Source organism: Serinus canaria, chromosome 1A (assembly GCF_022539315.1).
Source record: "Serinus canaria isolate serCan28SL12 chromosome 1A, serCan2020, whole genome shotgun sequence".
Classification (NCBI taxonomy): Eukaryota; Metazoa; Chordata; class Aves; order Passeriformes; family Fringillidae; genus Serinus; species Serinus canaria.
The window spans coordinates 46,411,604-46,428,857 of NC_066314.1; the positions used below are offsets into that span (position 1 = coordinate 46,411,604).

The 17,254-nt window shown below is 44.7% G+C and overlaps 5 protein-coding genes across 5 annotated transcripts; 3 read left to right on the plus strand and 2 right to left on the minus strand.

The window, feature by feature from the left end:
• Positions 1–2,981: 2,981 nt before the first annotated feature.
• Positions 2,982–5,332, plus strand: LOC103825221 (histone H1.01). Its single transcript, XM_009100505.4, has one exon. It carries the CDS (start codon positions 3,809–3,811, stop codon positions 4,466–4,468), a length of 660 nt encoding a protein of 219 aa, XP_009098753.1. The 5' UTR covers positions 2,982–3,808; the 3' UTR covers positions 4,469–5,332.
• A 95-nt stretch (positions 5,333–5,427) lies between these two features.
• LOC103825220 (histone H2A-IV) lies at positions 5,428–5,827 on the minus strand. The gene has a single exon (XM_009100504.4). It carries the CDS (start codon positions 5,825–5,827, stop codon positions 5,438–5,440), a length of 390 nt encoding a protein of 129 aa, XP_009098752.1. The 3' UTR covers positions 5,428–5,437.
• A 336-nt stretch (positions 5,828–6,163) lies between these two features.
• On the plus strand, positions 6,164–6,630 carry LOC103813332 (histone H2B 1/2/3/4/6). The gene has a single exon (XM_009086586.4). It carries the CDS (start codon positions 6,170–6,172, stop codon positions 6,548–6,550), a length of 381 nt encoding a protein of 126 aa, XP_009084834.1. The 5' UTR covers positions 6,164–6,169; the 3' UTR covers positions 6,551–6,630.
• A 518-nt stretch (positions 6,631–7,148) lies between these two features.
• LOC127059130 (histone H2A-IV) lies at positions 7,149–15,332 on the minus strand. The gene has a single exon (XM_050970024.1). The coding sequence runs from the start codon at positions 15,276–15,278 to the stop codon at positions 14,889–14,891; it is 390 nt and encodes a 129-aa protein (XP_050825981.1). The 5' UTR covers positions 15,279–15,332; the 3' UTR covers positions 7,149–14,888.
• Positions 15,333–15,560: 228 nt separating this feature from the next.
• On the plus strand, positions 15,561–16,043 carry LOC103813335 (histone H2B 1/2/3/4/6). Its single transcript, XM_009086588.4, has one exon. It carries the CDS (start codon positions 15,612–15,614, stop codon positions 15,990–15,992), a length of 381 nt encoding a protein of 126 aa, XP_009084836.1. The 5' UTR covers positions 15,561–15,611; the 3' UTR covers positions 15,993–16,043.
• The last annotated feature ends 1,211 nt before the right edge of the window (positions 16,044–17,254 follow it).

Below are 17,254 nucleotides of genomic sequence, written 5' to 3' on the forward strand. Positions count from 1 at the left end.
TGCTCACTTATGCCCTGAGTTTAAAAGGCCTTATGTGACCTCAGTACCCTTTAGGAGCCCTAACAGCAGTAGCAGCAGACACATTAGTATTATGTAGGCAGAGACTTGTTCTGCTGAGCTGCAACAAGTTTGTAGTTTGGTAGGTCTTGCTTTAAAATTCCTTAGCTAAGTGTTAAAAGTTGCTAGACTGTGCTGGCTGGTTGGATCACAGCAGTGTTATTACATTTGAAACTCAGGTGAAAGATGATGTCACTGAGGGCAAGTAAGGCATGGGTGTAACACTGTAATAGCAGTGTAATCACGGTTTCCAGGCAGCATTTACACCTCTTTCCTGTGGAATATGTATGTGGGAATGCAGCACATCATGTAAAGGACCTCACCTAAATCTCTCTGGAAATTTAGGTGAGGAGAGGGGCTCTGGTGCCCGAGTGTAAGAGCAGCTGTGCTTCCTTCAGCTGCTGGGAATGCCTGAGCCCAGCCCTGAGCTGCAGCAGGCAGAGCAGCCCAGCAGCCACATTTGTGTGGCTGGCTCTCATGCTAATGCCTCCCAACAAAATTGCTTGGGAACAACTCCTGCGCTCTCTCTCCTTAATGCAGACATACCTAAATATAACCCACAGCTTATTTTCATAGGAACAAGTATTGGCAGGTCCTAAACTGCAGATGGGAACGTTTGATAGCTCTCAGGTGTACTGCCAGCCCTTGGCTGTGCTTCCTGTGTCTCCTTGCTCATGCCAAGAGGTCTTAATGATAACTGCAATAGTTGGACAGATTTGGGTATCTGAAGGGAAGCAATTTGCAGGGAAGGCTCAGATTGCAGGTTTGTGATGCAGTGTGGCCTGCTGGGGTGCCCATAAGGTGAGAAGGATTGAAGTCATTCATATGAAGTAGACCTTACAGTTGTGTCCTCTCCAGAAGTATCTCTGGAGATCCTGATATTACTTTCCTTCTCTTACTGAGCAATGAATTCTACCTTGCTCTAGTCTCACTGAAAAAGCAAACTGCATGTAACAGTCTATGTAGTGTCTTCTCAATGACATTTTTCCACAATAATTTTTCCACAATATCCTATATCTAAAACAGGATTATTTCCCTTCTTCATTTGCTCTGCTAGAGGTAAACTCCCACTTCTGCCTTTTAAGTAATTTTTCACCACATTTCTTCCTCTTCCTGAGTACATCTGTTTATCCTTTTTAAACTATCTGTTCTGACTGCAGAGCAGCTCTTTTTAAAATTGCCAAATACACCTTAACTTTCCAAAATATTTTTTCCATATGTATTTCTTTCACAAAAAGAAGAATATGTGCTCCAGGCAGCAATTCTGCATCATTAAAGTTAGTTTATCTCTTTGCTTCAAAACCATTTAAAAAACAGTTCTCTTTTTTTTTTTTTAAATGAAATTTCTGAAGTTACTTCAGTTTAAATTACTAAATTGTAGCTGAAGACCAGAAGCTGACACCTATATACTTGGTAGATATTTTGGAAATGAGGAAAAGGTAGCAACTGCTGGGAGAAAAGCCAGAAAGAAAACTGGGATAGAGACCATTTTAGCCACCTGAATTTTGCCACCAACAAATGTGAAGGAAGACTCTGTGAAGCCACAAATGAGAGCTGGAATATTTACATATCCTTCAGTGAAGATTACTGAAACAAATGTGTTCAAAGCAACAAGAATAAGCAAAAAGGAATTTTTCATTTTGCTGACATGTCACTCATGGTCTATGCTGTTCCTCTGTCTATATGCAATGAAGTCTCTAGGCAAATGCTAAATTTCATATCTTCCCAGCAATTGCTACCTCATTACATTATTCAGCCATATAAATGGAAAGGTTAATTCATAGTTTTACATAGACAGGATAAAGGCTCCAAAACTGTTTACCTTCATTTGGCAATTTCTGAAGGGAACTCTGCAATACCCACATCCACTCCATTTAATCCCAGTATCCTTACTTCATGTCACGTAGTATTGCCAAACAGGACCTTGAAAAATCACTATTTGATTAGCTCTTCTCTCAATTAATTTCCTCTTAAAGCATTACAGAGCTCAGGTGCACTTTTACTGCAACCTTTTTTATCTTATTTTATCATTATGGGGTGGAGGTCACAATTTTCCCTTTCATTGCATTTATTCATAATTTCACATCTCCTGAAACACAATTTTACAGCAAGCTAAATCTCTCATTTATACACATTTTAGTATTTATAAAACAGCCATTGTAAATGAAACCACGACACAGAAATAGAATTACATTTTCCTAAAACTATCTACTCATACACTCTGAATTTCTGGTTGCTAATATGTACTTAAATACTGTATTCACATTATATGTTATATCAAGTAATACCAAAGGGCTGGCTGTAGTGCAGTCTTTGTGATTCTTAAACAACTACAAAAGACAATGGATAATACATGTTTTTTCACAGTCAGTTACAGATTAATGATATATTAAGCCAGAGCTCTGTTCTGCTCAGCATATTACACCATCTTCCACCAGATATCAGTATTGCTTGACTCCTTCCTGGTTCTTTAGGAATGACCTATGGCCTACCTCTCCCCTTGTTAAAACTCAGGTTATCACAAATTTCTGTGGTTTCTCTCATAAAAGTATTTCCTTATTTCAGTGATTGCTGTAAAATGCACAAATATTAATCAGGTGGGTTTTATTTGAGTGAGAAGGGGATTCAGCATTCAGAGGCTTCAGCTAAACCTTTGTGTACCCATATTCTGTGAGACCCATTAAAAAATCCAAAAAGCAATAACGTTTACAATGCTGCTGCTTTTAGAGAAAATACAAAACAAGATAATATTCTTTGGGAATGAAGAGCATGATTACTAAACTTCGATGCTACTCCTCGCAAATCTTAAATTACCAGAGACAAAGATAATTTTCATAAACAACAAAAGTGCAGGAGATTGCTTTCTTTTACAAAGCTGCAGTTTTGTAACATAAGATTTTAAATTACTATATACTTCAAAATAATATGGAACATGACAGGCAAACAGCTTGATTTACTTAATATTTGGTAGAAAAATTCGTATGGAAAACAAACAAAAAGAAAACACCACACATAGGGCAGCAGAGTAACTTTGCCTCCCTTGTACTGAAATCCCAGGAAGACAAAATAAAGCAACTCTCTGTTCATCAGTCTCCAGATACCAACAAATTGCTTATGTTTCTATAGAAAGAGGAATAGGTGGTTGTACGAGACACTATTTCACTAGACTTTAGCGTTTTAGTAGGTAAAACACATGGTCAAAGGAACCGGTTCTTAATCCATATTCAGAGCTGAAAAAGGAGTTTGTGTTACTTCCTCCTCTTCAAAATCAATTTAAACTGTCAAAATAGCTTCAAATCGTAAGCTTTCAACTTCGACCCCAAGAAAACCCTCTAAAGAATAAGACTGAGTTGTTGCCGTAACATTTATGTCAAAAGGAAATTTTTAATTTGCAAGGAAAAACAAAAGTTTCTCCCTTCAGAGCTCTCTCCAGCAGCAGCACACGGGATTTATCGCCTCTCCTTTAACTCAAATCGCGTGTTTGCCGCAGGAAACTCTCCCGAACGCAAGTACCTGCTCTTCTCCCCCCTCACCGGTGAAACCGGGCGATTTGGCGGCAGAAATTCCGAGGAAAATACACTTTTGTTAGTCCAAAGAAACACAAATCGAGCACACCGAAGGGCTCCCCGGCCGTGCGGCGGGGCGGGCTCTGCAAGCCACCAATCACCGCGCGGCTCCGCTCTAAAAATACGAGCATCTGACCCGGGCCAGCCCAATTGTGTTCGCCCGCTCCGCCGAGGAAGCTGCCGCGATGTCCGAGACCGCTCCCACCGCCGCCCCCGATGCGCCCGCGCCCGGCGCCAAGGCCGCCGCCAAGAAGCCGAAGAAGGCGGCGAGCGGCTCCAAAGCCCGCAAGCCCGCGGGGCCCAGCGTCACCGAGCTGATCACCAAGGCCGTGTCCGCCTCCAAGGAGCGCAAGGGGCTCTCGCTCGCCGCGCTCAAGAAGGCGCTGGCCGCCGGCGGCTACGATGTGGAGAAGAACAACAGCCGCATCAAGCTGGGGCTCAAGAGCCTCGTCAGCAAGGGCACCCTGGTGCAGACCAAGGGCACCGGCGCCTCCGGCTCTTTCCGGCTCAACAAGAAGCCGGGAGAAGTGAAGGAAAAAGCTCCGAAGAAAAGGGCGCCCGCAGCCAAGCCGAAGAAGCCGGCGGCGAAGAAGCCCGCCAGCGCTGCCAAGAAGCCCAAGAAAGCAGCGGCCGTGAAGAAGAGCCCCAAGAAGGCGAAGAAGCCGGCGGCTACCGCGGCCAAGAAAGCTGCCAAGAGCCCCAAGAAAGCCGCCAAGGCAGGGCGCCCCAAGAAGGCAGCCAAGAGCCCGGCTAAGGCAAAGGCCGTGAAGCCCAAAGCGGCCAAGCCCAAGGCAGCCAAACCCAAAGCGGCCAAGGCAAAGAAGGCAGCGCCCAAAAAGAAGTAAATTGTACCAGGAGAGTTTTGTTCTACATATTTTGTTATCCAACGGCTCTTTTAAGAGCCACCCACACTTTCCCTAAAGGAGCTGATGCACCGAGGTCGTCCGTAACCTGCAGCAGGGGTCCAGCAATTCGTAAGTCGTCAAGAGGTCAATTGTGTCTTGTGTTTCTTGTTTCCTAGGGATTACCGAAAGAAATAGTTAAGAATGCGGTAGAGCGCGGCGACTTTAGGGAAGTGTAGACTTTTGTTTTTCCTCCAAGTGATTACTTTGACTACCAAGAAACAATGTTTTATAATGATTTCATAAAAAATCGGGTGTACGTTTTTTTTAAAGGTATATTTTGTAACAAAATAATGCAATTGCCAGGCGCGCTATTACTGAGCCATGTCAAATCTATTGAATTATTTCTCTTAAAGTATCTCCGTAAATGCCTTTGTCTGTTGGGGGGAGGGAGGAGGGGAGGGTAACTTTACAGACACAAAAATAGCCCTGATCTCTCCCAATCCTTTTGTTCCTAATGAGAAAGAATGCTCTAAGTATTGAAAAAGCCCGCCCTGCCCAAGGATTGGCCAGCGGAAATCCCGGCCCGCTGCCCTTCCCCCTCCCTTCCCGAAGACGATTACGCCTCGTATCTCTGGAACTGCATCAGCCACTCGGAGAAGAAAGAGGCGGATAAAGGGAGGTGGGACAGGAACCATAACCCAATAGTGTCCGTATGTTCTCAGACGTAAGAACTAAACGGAAAATATCCCGTACCAGGACGAAGTTGCACGGAGAGGTGGGCGTTTGGCACGAGTTTGTTAACAAAAATGTGGAAAACGTTGCTACTTTATCCACCCAAAAATAAAAAATAAGCTGAAATAAGAATTGTTTGTTTGGATAACTCAGCTCTCTTAGGACCTTGTGGGTGGCTCTGAAAAGAGCCTTTGGGTTTTTCCAGGAAAAGCAAATGTGCCGCTTCACCTTTCGGGTTCACTTGGCTTTAGCCTTGTGGCTGTCGGTCTTCTTGGGCAGCAGCACGGCCTGGATGTTGGGCAGCACGCCGCCCTGCGCGATCGTCACCTTGCCCAGCAGCTTGTTGAGCTCCTCGTCGTTGCGGATGGCCAGCTGCAGGTGGCGGGGGATGATGCGCGTCTTCTTGTTGTCGCGGGCCGCGTTGCCCGCCAGCTCCAGGATCTCGGCCGTCAGGTACTCCAGCACGGCCGCCAGGTACACCGGCGCGCCGGCGCCCACGCGCTCCGCGTAGTTGCCCTTGCGCAGCAGCCGGTGCACGCGGCCCACGGGGAACTGCAGCCCGGCCCGCGACGAGCGCGACTTGGCCTTGGCGCGCGCCTTGCCGCCCTGCTTCCCGCGTCCCGACATCTTCCCTGGCAAATGAGTCGCTCCCTCGGCACAGGCAGGACAGCACTCAGCACTCCCCCGCTCCGCGCTCGCTTTAGTGTCTCAGCCCTGCGCTGATAGGCTGAGAAGTAGGTCTTGTGCAGGCAGCCAATGAGAAGGAGAATCCAAAACTGACCAATCAGACGCGAAAACTGGAGGTTGCTGACGTCGTCTCGTGGTCTGGCCAATGAAAGTGTGCACGGCAGGAGCCACTTATTTGCATAGACGCTCTATAAATATGTGGCACGCAGCCTTGCTCGCCACTCTGCTCCGGAGTCCCTTCCGCTGCCGTTCAGTGGGTACCGAAGAGACGCCGCTGTCGCCATGCCCGAGCCAGCCAAGTCCGCCCCCGCGCCCAAGAAGGGCTCCAAGAAGGCGGTGACCAAGACGCAGAAGAAGGGCGACAAGAAGCGCAAGAAGAGCCGCAAGGAGAGCTACTCCATCTACGTGTACAAGGTGCTGAAGCAGGTGCACCCCGACACGGGCATCTCGTCCAAGGCCATGGGCATCATGAACTCCTTCGTCAACGACATCTTCGAGCGCATCGCGGGCGAGGCCTCCCGCCTGGCGCACTACAACAAGCGCTCCACCATCACGTCGCGGGAGATCCAGACGGCCGTGCGCCTGCTGCTGCCCGGCGAGCTGGCCAAGCACGCCGTCTCCGAGGGCACCAAGGCTGTCACCAAGTACACCAGCTCCAAGTAAATACTTGGCAAAAAAATTGTTCAACCCAAAGGCTCTTTTAAGAGCCACCCACGTTTTCAATAAAAGAGCTGAACCATCAAGTAAGAAGCACTTTATTCTTTTAGTGTAGAATCTTTGTGTTTAGGGGTTTCCGGTTTTTGTTTTTTTTCGTTTGTTTCTTTGGTTGGGTTTTTTTAAGTGTTTTAAAGTTTTCCATATTACTAAAAGGTTGCTGTGATAATATACTGCTCTCGAGTTTACTGTTAATGAACTTAAATATGTCTGTAAAGGCGGTTTTAAATGGCTGGGGGTGTTTGTTGTGTGTTTTTTTGTTTGGTTGGTTTTGATTTTTCTAGACGAAGTTTTACCTAATTTAGGGTTCTCACGATTTTCAATATTACCTAACTGTCGCAAGTTTTCACGTTATGTCTGTTGTAAACTGAAGGGATAGGGATCTTACTTCATTGTTCCAGTCGGGAGGGAATCAAAATGATTAATGGATACCGATCCATGTACAGCATTGCTGTTGCAAGATCGGCCACTTGATGGTGCTCAGTCTCTGGAGTTTTTTGGGGTTGCAGTTATTTTTGTTACAGGAGCGAGAGATGTACTATTAAGAAATTTATGAGGCGATAAGTAGCATTTACCTTAAACTCTTGCAAATAGCCCAGTGACCAGTACACCTCAGAAGCACTTTCTAAAATCTCCTTTATCTTCACCTTTTGTCTTTACAATCTTCCTGATCATGAATTTGTTTTTTTTTCTTTTTACAGTAACTTGCCCAGTTTCTTTCCATGACAGCTATGGGTTCCCATTTCAACTAAGAAAACACGGGATGATTATCTTTTTTCCTGACATTTTCTATATTAATCTAATATAATAGAACTAAACTAAATATAATAAAACTTTGAAACACTAAGAAACTAGACACTGCACTGACTTTGTCAGCTACCAGACCTCCTCACATAGCTGCTAATTAGGCTCAAACTGCAGGCTTTCTCAGTCACTCCCTCTCGTTCTTGGATAATTACATGCCACCATAGATGCAGATCAAAGCCATTATCACTTCCAAACCGGATCTCATTAATCCTAAATTCCACTTATATATTTTGAACTTCTGAACATAATTCATACCGGGACCACAGAATGAAAAAAGTGAACTTTCTAGTGCTGACTTGCATGTTCTTTGGTAGAACAGGTAATGAGACAGACACCAGGTCTCTCATAAATCTGTCACCTATACCTAATAAATACAAATTTCAATTTGAAGTGTTATGGGGACTTCTCAGATCGGATTTCAGATATCCAGTGGGAAGAGGCATTCTCCAAAATCTTCTTTATCAGCCTGAAACGGGGTTTTGCTATCTCTCCAAATGCTAAGTGCAAACTGAAACACAGGTTGCTTATTCTGCGTGCCTTATATGTCTAATGCCTTAAAAGATTAATAAACCATTACATATTCCTGTCTAGGTGTTTTCAAGCTTTCCTGGATCACTAGAAAAGCACAGAGACGTGTTCATATTTTCACAGTTTAAGATGGTCACCAGAAAAATTTGTCAGTGGCCATTCTGTACGTAATCAGCCATGTGAAAAAATCCCAGCTCAAACCACAGGTGCCATGGGATAGCCCTGCCCCCTGATTTAAAGCAGGAGCTCAGGGATGACTTTTGGCTTCCCAGCTCAGAAGGGTTATTTTGCTTTTCCTTCTGTGTGCTCTGCTTTGCACATTTCATTAGGAGCCACCACAGAAATTCTGAGGATTTTTTAATAGTTGTTTCTAGGCCTAGGAAACTCTTCACTAAATAGTAAATAAAATATTGCTGATTACTTCTTTCAATTTCAGTAAGAATGACAATGCAATGTTAGGGGCTATGATGTGAACATAGCATTTGCCATCAGGTCTGATTGTAACATAACTCTAGTTTTTCTAGCAGTGCTGAGAACCAAGTCTTTCAACTGACAAAGAGCTACCACCATGGAAACTTTTTTAACTTGATCTTTTCATCAAAGGTAAAGGTAGTGGGATTTAAATTCAGCAAAAATAACAAATCTTAAAAATTTCATGCCAGAAGAGGATGAACCTTCAAAACCACTGATGCAAATATTGTGAGTATAAAATCATGACAGCTTATTCTTCCATAATTCACATTCTTTAGTGTCCTTTCCTATGTCTTTCAGAGCAGTTCCCTTTGAACTCTTAAAGACACCCTACTCAGATGAGATCACCCAGCAGAGTGAGGGCAGTGCTCAAATAGATCACCCTGGTGGGAAAGGTGTTATTGCTGCTGCCACCAAACCATGGAGGAACAAAGCAGAAGCCCCCTCAAACAATTCTCCTGCCCTAGGTTCCTCTTTGAAGATGAGTTTCCAGTTCACTGAGTAAAAAGTTTTATTATCCAGTGTGCAGAGCAGATAGAGCTCAGTGTCTGCAAAGAGGGGCCCCCTAGAGCAGACTGCAACCCAAATTATATCTATGCCACCCATCTTCCAGTCCCCAAACACAATAATTTAAACCTTGCTGATGGTCCCTTGATGTCTCATTGATTTTTTTTGGTCACTGGGCTGGCCTCCTTTCCGAAGTTATCCCATTCTTGGGATTGGTTCCTTGGTCCATATTCATTCTGCCTCTGTCTTGCCAGTTTCAGCTTGTTCAGTGTTTGTGACATCAATTTTATCAAAAAGTTTCCACTCTCATCAGCTCGTGTGTCCTTAGGGCTCCAGCTTGCTGATCTCCCAGTGCAAATCAAAGTTGTTAATCCCAACAATTCTCATTACTGAGGAGTGTTTGAATGTGTAATCTACAACCAGGCCCTTCATGTTGTCTTTTGATCTACCCTCCATGTTTACCTTCAAAATACCTCTTGATCCACAGCATATGAAATATGCGGAATATTTACACTTTGCAACACAAACATTTTTTTCAAACTATTTTTTTGTATCAGCAATTTTTTATATCTCGGATGATCAGAGTGAAATTACAGCTTAGTAAATAACCAGCAAAAAAAGAACCCTGAAGAACAATACAACCAGTTACCAAAAAGTACCCTATTTTATTTTTAGTAGAATACTAAAATTAATATCATTCCTGGAAAAACATATATCTTCTCTATATGACCATCCCTGCAGTAAAATTTATGTTTATTAATCATGTCATGTTTAAAATTAAATTTAAATTAGTCATGTTTAAAAAAGAAACCACCTGCTCTTTTTATTTCTGCCAAAGTGAAATACACCAGCTGGGCAAACAAGTATCTGTATTCTCTAGTTAACTGACTGAATAGTGAATCAGAAATGAGAAATAGATACCATTCACTTGGACCAAAACCTGAACAAATGACAGACTGTCTGTAACAATTTTTTGCTACTTCCTGGGGTTTTGGGGGATTTTAGAGGGTTTTTGGTGGGGTGGTTTTTGGGTTTTTTTTTTGTTTGATTGGTTTTTTTTAGTGTTTATTTCATTTTTAGTAATTAAATAACCCAGTGTCTGTTTGCAAATCTGGATTTTTTTTCTTTAATGGTCACAGAATATAATTACCTGACACCCAAGACAAATTATTGCAATGCTAGTTTCCCAGAGGCTTTCTTTTCCATTTTAAAAAGAAACTATTATATTTTGAAATAATTAACAATTGCAGGAGAAGGTACTCACTGCAGCTAGGGAAAAATATTTGGTGTGACACACTCCTTGCTGTAATGTTTTCTGCCAGTGATGAAAATCTGCCCAGGTCAGATGGGAAATTTAAAAAATTTCCCATCTGGGACTTCAGGCTCCAAATACCTGGTCAAAGGGTTGTGCCATTCAGAGAAGAGCACAGCCAAGACATGGCACAAACCTCACTGGAGGAGAGGGCTGAAAGTAGGTGGGAATGCAGCTGGGAACTTCTCCCCTCTCAATCCACCCACCTCCAAGGAAGGATGGAGCATCAGAATGAGCAGAGGCAGCTCTTTCCTCAAGGACTGGGCTCACAGAACCAGAGGCCTGTGTAGGTGAAAAGAGTGTTTCCAGGTTAGATTTCTTTTATGCCTTCAAAGAGCCAAATTATTTGAGTGCAGCCCTATCAAAATGCTCATTTCAAAAGCATTGCTTGTCAAAAATGATGGAAGGTATTAATCAAAAAAGTTCATCCTTTCATTTTCACCACTGAAATTCTCGGGAAGAAATGATGAGCATAATTACTTTTACAACTAGAAAACAAGTAGATTGAAAAGAATTACAGAACAGATGGGAATTTTAAACGCACATAAAATCCAAAACCTTTTTGTACTTGCAGTCCTGCTTATAGTGCATGTAGATATTTTTACTTGCAAAGGTCATAGGAAAATGGAAGAAATAATTGCTGAAATAAGACAGCACGGAGTGTTACAGCTGAAATCTGAACTTCTAATAGATGAAAGGATATTGACCTCCTTTTGTGCAGTATCAGAGCTGTGAAGAAATGCACACAACTCTGCTATGCGTGCTCTTTACCTTTTGCAGCAAATAGCTGCTACCTCAACAATAAGCAATCTGAACACTCCACAGGATCAAGTTTTAGGTTTTTTTCCCCTTATGCTCTTGGGAAAGAGCAAGGTTAGTGCCTTCAGTCATTGCACTAAGAAAAGAAGACACAAATTGCCATAGGAATGGCATAGGCCCAATCTTTCAGCATACCAAAAACATCTTTAACCAGAGTTGCTTCCAGCTGCCTCCACAGTCTGCTGTGCTCCAAGCATCAGCAGACTGGGCTGACTGCATCACAGGCACTCCTGGGTGCCCAGGCTCAGCTGGGCTGCCCCAGGAAGCCAAATTTATCTGAGTCTGTTCTACTCTCTGCATGCTGGGGCTTTTGAAATCGCTGCTCCCAGCCCCACGGGAGAAGTGAAATGGGGACATTCCACAGGCACCAGGAGCTCCTGGAGCTTCAGCCTGAGCTGATACTTCCATGTCAGGCAGCCCCTCATAGGATGTGCATGTGTTGTACTTCAGTTACCATAGCAGCTCACATTTCTCAGCAGGAAATTGTTAGGAAAACTAATCCACAGACACCAGAGGTTTATGTCCAAAAAGGAGACAGAGGAGTCCTTTTACTTTATCTGAATAAAGGGAGAGGCCATGGGGCATTCCCCTGGGATCTCTCAAATTTTTGGAGGATGCAGCCTCCCTTTTTATCTTAATTTCTCTGCCATATTTCCCTTCTCTCTTTCCTCACTGTCTGAGGTACTTGAGAGCTACAGACTCCTCAATATGCCTGATACCAAAGATTTCCCTCTAATGTATAACCCTCCCTTTTCATTTTTAATTCTTATGGAATTCAGGGTTTTTTCTTCCCCATTGTTTCTTTCATCTTTCAATGTCTAATTTTACTTATCAGCAGACCTAAAGTTTATTTGTAAAAGCAAATATCTATTTCCATTCATCAATCAGTGGAATCCTTCCCATTGTTTCTTTTATTTCTCAGTAGACCCACGGGTTGTTTGTAAAGACAAATCCGCTATACCTCCCAAAATGACTTGGTACAAAGAACAGGGGGAGACACCAGGAAACTGCAAAAGAGCTGGGATTAATTTACAGCATTTATCTGAAACTGAATAATGTCTGCTTTTCTTTTTCACCCTACAGGTTCGTTTCTTGTCAATGGTTCAGTAAAAAGTATTTTAACTGGTGGCTGGGACAAAACTGAAGAGGAAATACCTTGTTTCTGGATCTAAAACTCCAGGGCCCTGCTCTGCCCTCCCAGGAGATATCCCTCCCTTTTCTTTGCCTTTTCCCCACTGTTCCCAGGGGCCTCTTGCAGCCCAAGGTGTGGAGGCCACAGAGAAGCATGAGCTGGTGAACTCCTAATCCCAAAACACCCCCATTCCCACTGCGAAGTGCTGCTCCATCCTGTGTTACCCTGCATTTCCCTCCTCCCAGAGGCGGATTAGTCCTTAAATCACTGTCCCTGGCCCCAGTGCAGGGAGCAGGAAAATACCTGCTTGTCACAGCCTGACCAACATACCCAAAGGATTTCGGTATCGCTGGAGAAATGAGGGTTCCCTGTGGGAACCATCCACCTGTCACTCACCCCCACACTCCCACCGCTGTATTTATGCAGCAAGGGGAAAACGCAGCTTCAGCCGAGCTCTCCTCCTTAACGCCCCCAAATTCAACTCCTGGGATAAAATCACAAAACTCACAACAAATGGGAAAAAAAAAAAAAAAAAAAAAACAAAAAAACAAAAAAACCAAAAAAAACCAACCACAAATTCAAATATGATTCCTTGTTTTATCGCAGAGTCAGCTGGTCAGTCCGGGAGCGCAGTGAATCCCGCCTTTCCAACCTGCGCACGAAATCCTTCCCTAAAGCACGGGCGGGGGTGGTGGAGAGGGAGGGGATGCGGCACCACCGGGCACCGTGGGGGGTTGGCGGTGCCCTGCCGAACATCTGTCCCGTCAGAGCCGATAAGTGCTCCTATTGTCACCTTCCTCTCCCATTCTGCTGTTGCAAAAACAAGTTTTTGTCAAAGTCCATCTGTGCCGATCAAAGGAGGCTGCCGGTGTTCACTGTTGGGAAATGCATTTATTTTCAAAGCAGTTCTGCTCACTCATCCAGGTTTTGGTAAACCACATCTATAAAGCATTTTCACAAGAGTGTCTGGCTGTGCAATATACATTCGAGGTCCTGCAACCCTTGATAATTTAGACCTCATGTAGCCCTGTCTTTAATTTATGGCTTTATTTCCCATGTAAGTAACTCCAAACTACAACTACACAATAACCGAGCACATTCTTTAGCAGAAAAAAAAGGAGAGGAATTACTACAATAAAAGTTATTAATTTTATAGCTTCTTGGCTGTTACCACTGTACCCTTAATATCAGAGCATTCTTTTCTAAGGGAAAGAAACCATAAAATTGTTCAGTTGGAAGTGCCTACAAACTAGAACTTTATTCTTGTGTTCACACATCATCGAGATGACGCACACACGGCTTTTTCTTAGAAGTCTTTCCCATTGTTCACGACAATTCAATACGCAACGGGCAGTCTCATTATGTGGAACAAGGTGGCGCAGAGGGGAGTGTAGACTTCCTTCCCCTGTGGAAGGGTGAATTCATCACCAACTCACTTTTAGGAAAATTAAATTAATCAGGTCAAAGGTGTTAAAGTCACACCTCTTTTTTCCTGTACTGGAGGACAGGGATGGGGAAAGACATGGCCATGTTAAACACTGCTCCGGTTGCTGCGGTGCCACCAGCTGCAAGGCAGAGAGAGGCTCATGAGGCAAAGGAGCTGCTGGCTGCTGAAGCCCAGAGCCTGCACGGGATGCTAAGGGAAAAACGAGCCAGGAGGAGCCACGCCAAAGCCAGAAAGAAATCGGCAGCCAGCAGGGCAGCACCAGAGAATTTAACTTTAAAGCAACACTGTGACCTGATGTAAGAGCAGCAGCTGTTCCTAAGAATGACTCGCTTTTTCCCAAAACCGAGTGCCGGCTCGAAACTCCCCATACCCCTGGGAGAACAGGGTGTGGATGCAGTGATCAGTGCCAGAAAAATGAAATTAAAAGCGATCGTGCTCTGTTCCAGTGTAACGCAGTGACCCCCAACATAGTGGCACATCACTCCAGAGGGCTCCTTGGGAGCACTGGCAGCTCCTCCCTGCCTGAAACCTTTCCCTGGTATTCCACAGCTCTGCCACGGAAAGCCGCTGAGACTCACACATGAGCGCTAAAAAGCAGCAAAAGTAGATCAGTCAGGGGCCTGAGGCTAGGAACACCCCTCCTGTTGAGCAACCTTTTGTTAAAGTCACTGCCACGACTGCGTAACACAGTTTAGGCCTTTTTTTGTGTGTGTGTGTGAATTTTTTTTTTAATTTGTCTGCGAGTTCGGCTTCCCATCCCACTCCCTTTTCTCTAAAACATGAAGGTGCAGAAGAGATTAGCTCCCATTTAGTACTCTTAAAGAAAGCAATCCAGACTGCTAAGAGTTTATTGTTGTCCTCTAGAACGTACCAAAGAGAGCAATAACAGCAAACACGGAGCTAGCCGGCCAGGACACGTGATGTTTACGCCATTATAAAACCCCCCCTTCCCACAGTTAACAAATGAAAAAGTCAATACAATAATCAATTAAGAAATTACAAAGAGGCAAAATCGACCAAAACTCACCTCAGATATAAAAACATACGTGTTTTAAGAAAAAAAGAAACAAGCTTTAGGATAACCCTCATACAAGAACAGGGACACTGAAACAGAAAAAAACATAAATAGAATTGGAGAGATGACAACTTACGCCTTCCTGCCTCTTTTCACTGGATAAGCAAAACTGCAGTGAATCAGCCATTTATGAGGAACGTGGGTGGCTCTTAAAAGAGCCTTTGTTTCGTGATTAGCCTCACCAAGCATTTACTTGGCTTTAGCCTTGTGGCTGTCGGTCTTCTTGGGCAGCAGCACGGCCTGGATGTTGGGCAGCACGCCGCCCTGCGCGATCGTCACCTTGCCCAGCAGCTTGTTGAGCTCCTCGTCGTTGCGGATGGCCAGCTGCAGGTGGCGGGGGATGATGCGCGTCTTCTTGTTGTCGCGGGCCGCGTTGCCCGCCAGCTCCAGGATCTCGGCCGTCAGGTACTCCAGCACGGCCGCCAGGTACACCGGCGCGCCGGCGCCCACGCGCTCCGCGTAGTTGCCCTTGCGCAGCAGCCGGTGCACGCGGCCCACGGGGAACTGCAGCCCGGCCCGCGACGAGCGCGACTTGGCCTTGGCGCGCGCCTTGCCGCCCTGCTTCCCGCGTCCGGACATGGCTACAGCGACTCCGCAGCGACAGCAGCAAAACCGGAAATGCCGAATGAGCTCCCAGCCCGCCTCACCGCCTGCCTTATATACAGCCAGGGCGGATCGGCAGCGCCTCTTGCGATTGGCTGCGAGAGAGGACTCGTTCCGCAGCCAATGGAAATGCGAATCCAAAACTGACCAATAGCGAGTCCCGGCGCCCGGCACGGAGCCGACACAGAGCCAATAGCGAGGCGGCGCTCTTCGGCGGAGCTGCTATAAATCCGGCCGCCGAGGCGGTCTCAGCGCTGAGAGTTGTTGGTTGCTGTGTTTGTCGACTGAGAGGCTGCGGTTGCTGCCGAAATGCCTGAGCCGGCCAAGTCCGCCCCCGCGCCCAAGAAGGGCTCCAAGAAGGCGGTGACCAAGACGCAGAAGAAGGGCGACAAGAAGCGCAAGAAGAGCCGCAAGGAGAGCTACTCCATCTACGTGTACAAGGTGCTGAAGCAGGTGCACCCCGACACGGGCATCTCGTCCAAGGCCATGGGCATCATGAACTCCTTCGTCAACGACATCTTCGAGCGCATCGCGGGCGAGGCCTCGCGCCTGGCGCACTACAACAAGCGCTCCACCATCACGTCGCGGGAGATCCAGACGGCCGTGCGCCTGCTGCTGCCCGGCGAGCTGGCCAAGCACGCCGTCTCCGAGGGCACCAAGGCTGTCACCAAGTACACCAGCTCCAAGTAGGGCGCCTCGGACCGTCACTTCTAACCTAAAGGCTCTTTTAAGAGCCACCAATTTTATCAACAAAGGAGCTTTAATTACTTTATCTCCACCTTTTTTTTTGTAGCGTGTTCCCCGTCCAGCCTAATGTTTAATATTTACTCTCAAATATCAACAATTTTATAGTTCATTAAGAAAAGCATGTTCCAATTTTAAACCCCATTTGTTTTCTTGTTCCTTGCATATTTTTTTCCCTACTGTGCCTAGATATTTACTGAAAAGCCTTCATTTTACCTGTTATGCATTAATTGCTTAATTGCCAGGTGTATTAGGGGCAGCTTCCCTTTGCTATCCATCTCTATGTGCTGTTACATAAAATCCTTTCTGAAAAGTGAGAATGGAAATGGTTAAAATGTTGCCCCCAGTTTCAGCCCTGGTCTCTCTCCTCTCATATCCATACCACAGAGAAATGCCATATATTTCAAAAGTGTATCCAAGAATTTATTATTTAAAAGGGAAATATTTTATTTTATCTCTACACTTCTTTGGTCTTCTAGATGTGAAAAATCAAATTTGTTTAAAACAAGTGCCCTAAAATATTAAGCACTTAGTTATTAATTTGGTATATTATTGTAAGTTTCCACACAATAGCTTCATAACGGCTCCAGATCTAAATATCATTCATTTAAAGTGGTTTTTAGTCCCTGCTGCCCCCTTATGTGTGTTTCTGAATTTTCTGTAATTTTTTTCTTTTACAGCATCGGTTTAAGACCTCTGGTTCAAATATGTAGGAAACACTGCAAATACTGATGAAAACTGGTCCCGAGGGACGTTATTCAAGTGGCACTTAAAAAATAAGACTAAAAAAAACCCCTAGCTATTACTGAATGGAAGAGTTAAATGATGGGTACATAATTAAGGGGAGAAAATGATTCAAATTAAAGAATTAGCGGCACTTTAAAGTCAGACAGAGAATAGAGGCAGCCGCCATAGACCCAAATGGGCTTTGTTTGAGAGTCGCTGCTTGCATGATAAAAAGGCTGCAGCACTGCTTTGAAATGAGCCGTTTCATAATTTTTTCCCCGTTTTTATTGTAACGTTAGATTTTTACGAACCCGAGTTCTCTTATGTTTTTCTGATTCACGTTTTACAGTGCTCCTTCATATTAGAAAATTCTTTCATAAAACCCCATACTGTTTCAAAATTGATATACAATTCGTGTCCGAGTCTTTGCAGAGAAACGAACAGCGGGGAAAGGGCAGAAAAACAAAGGGAAGAAATGTGAA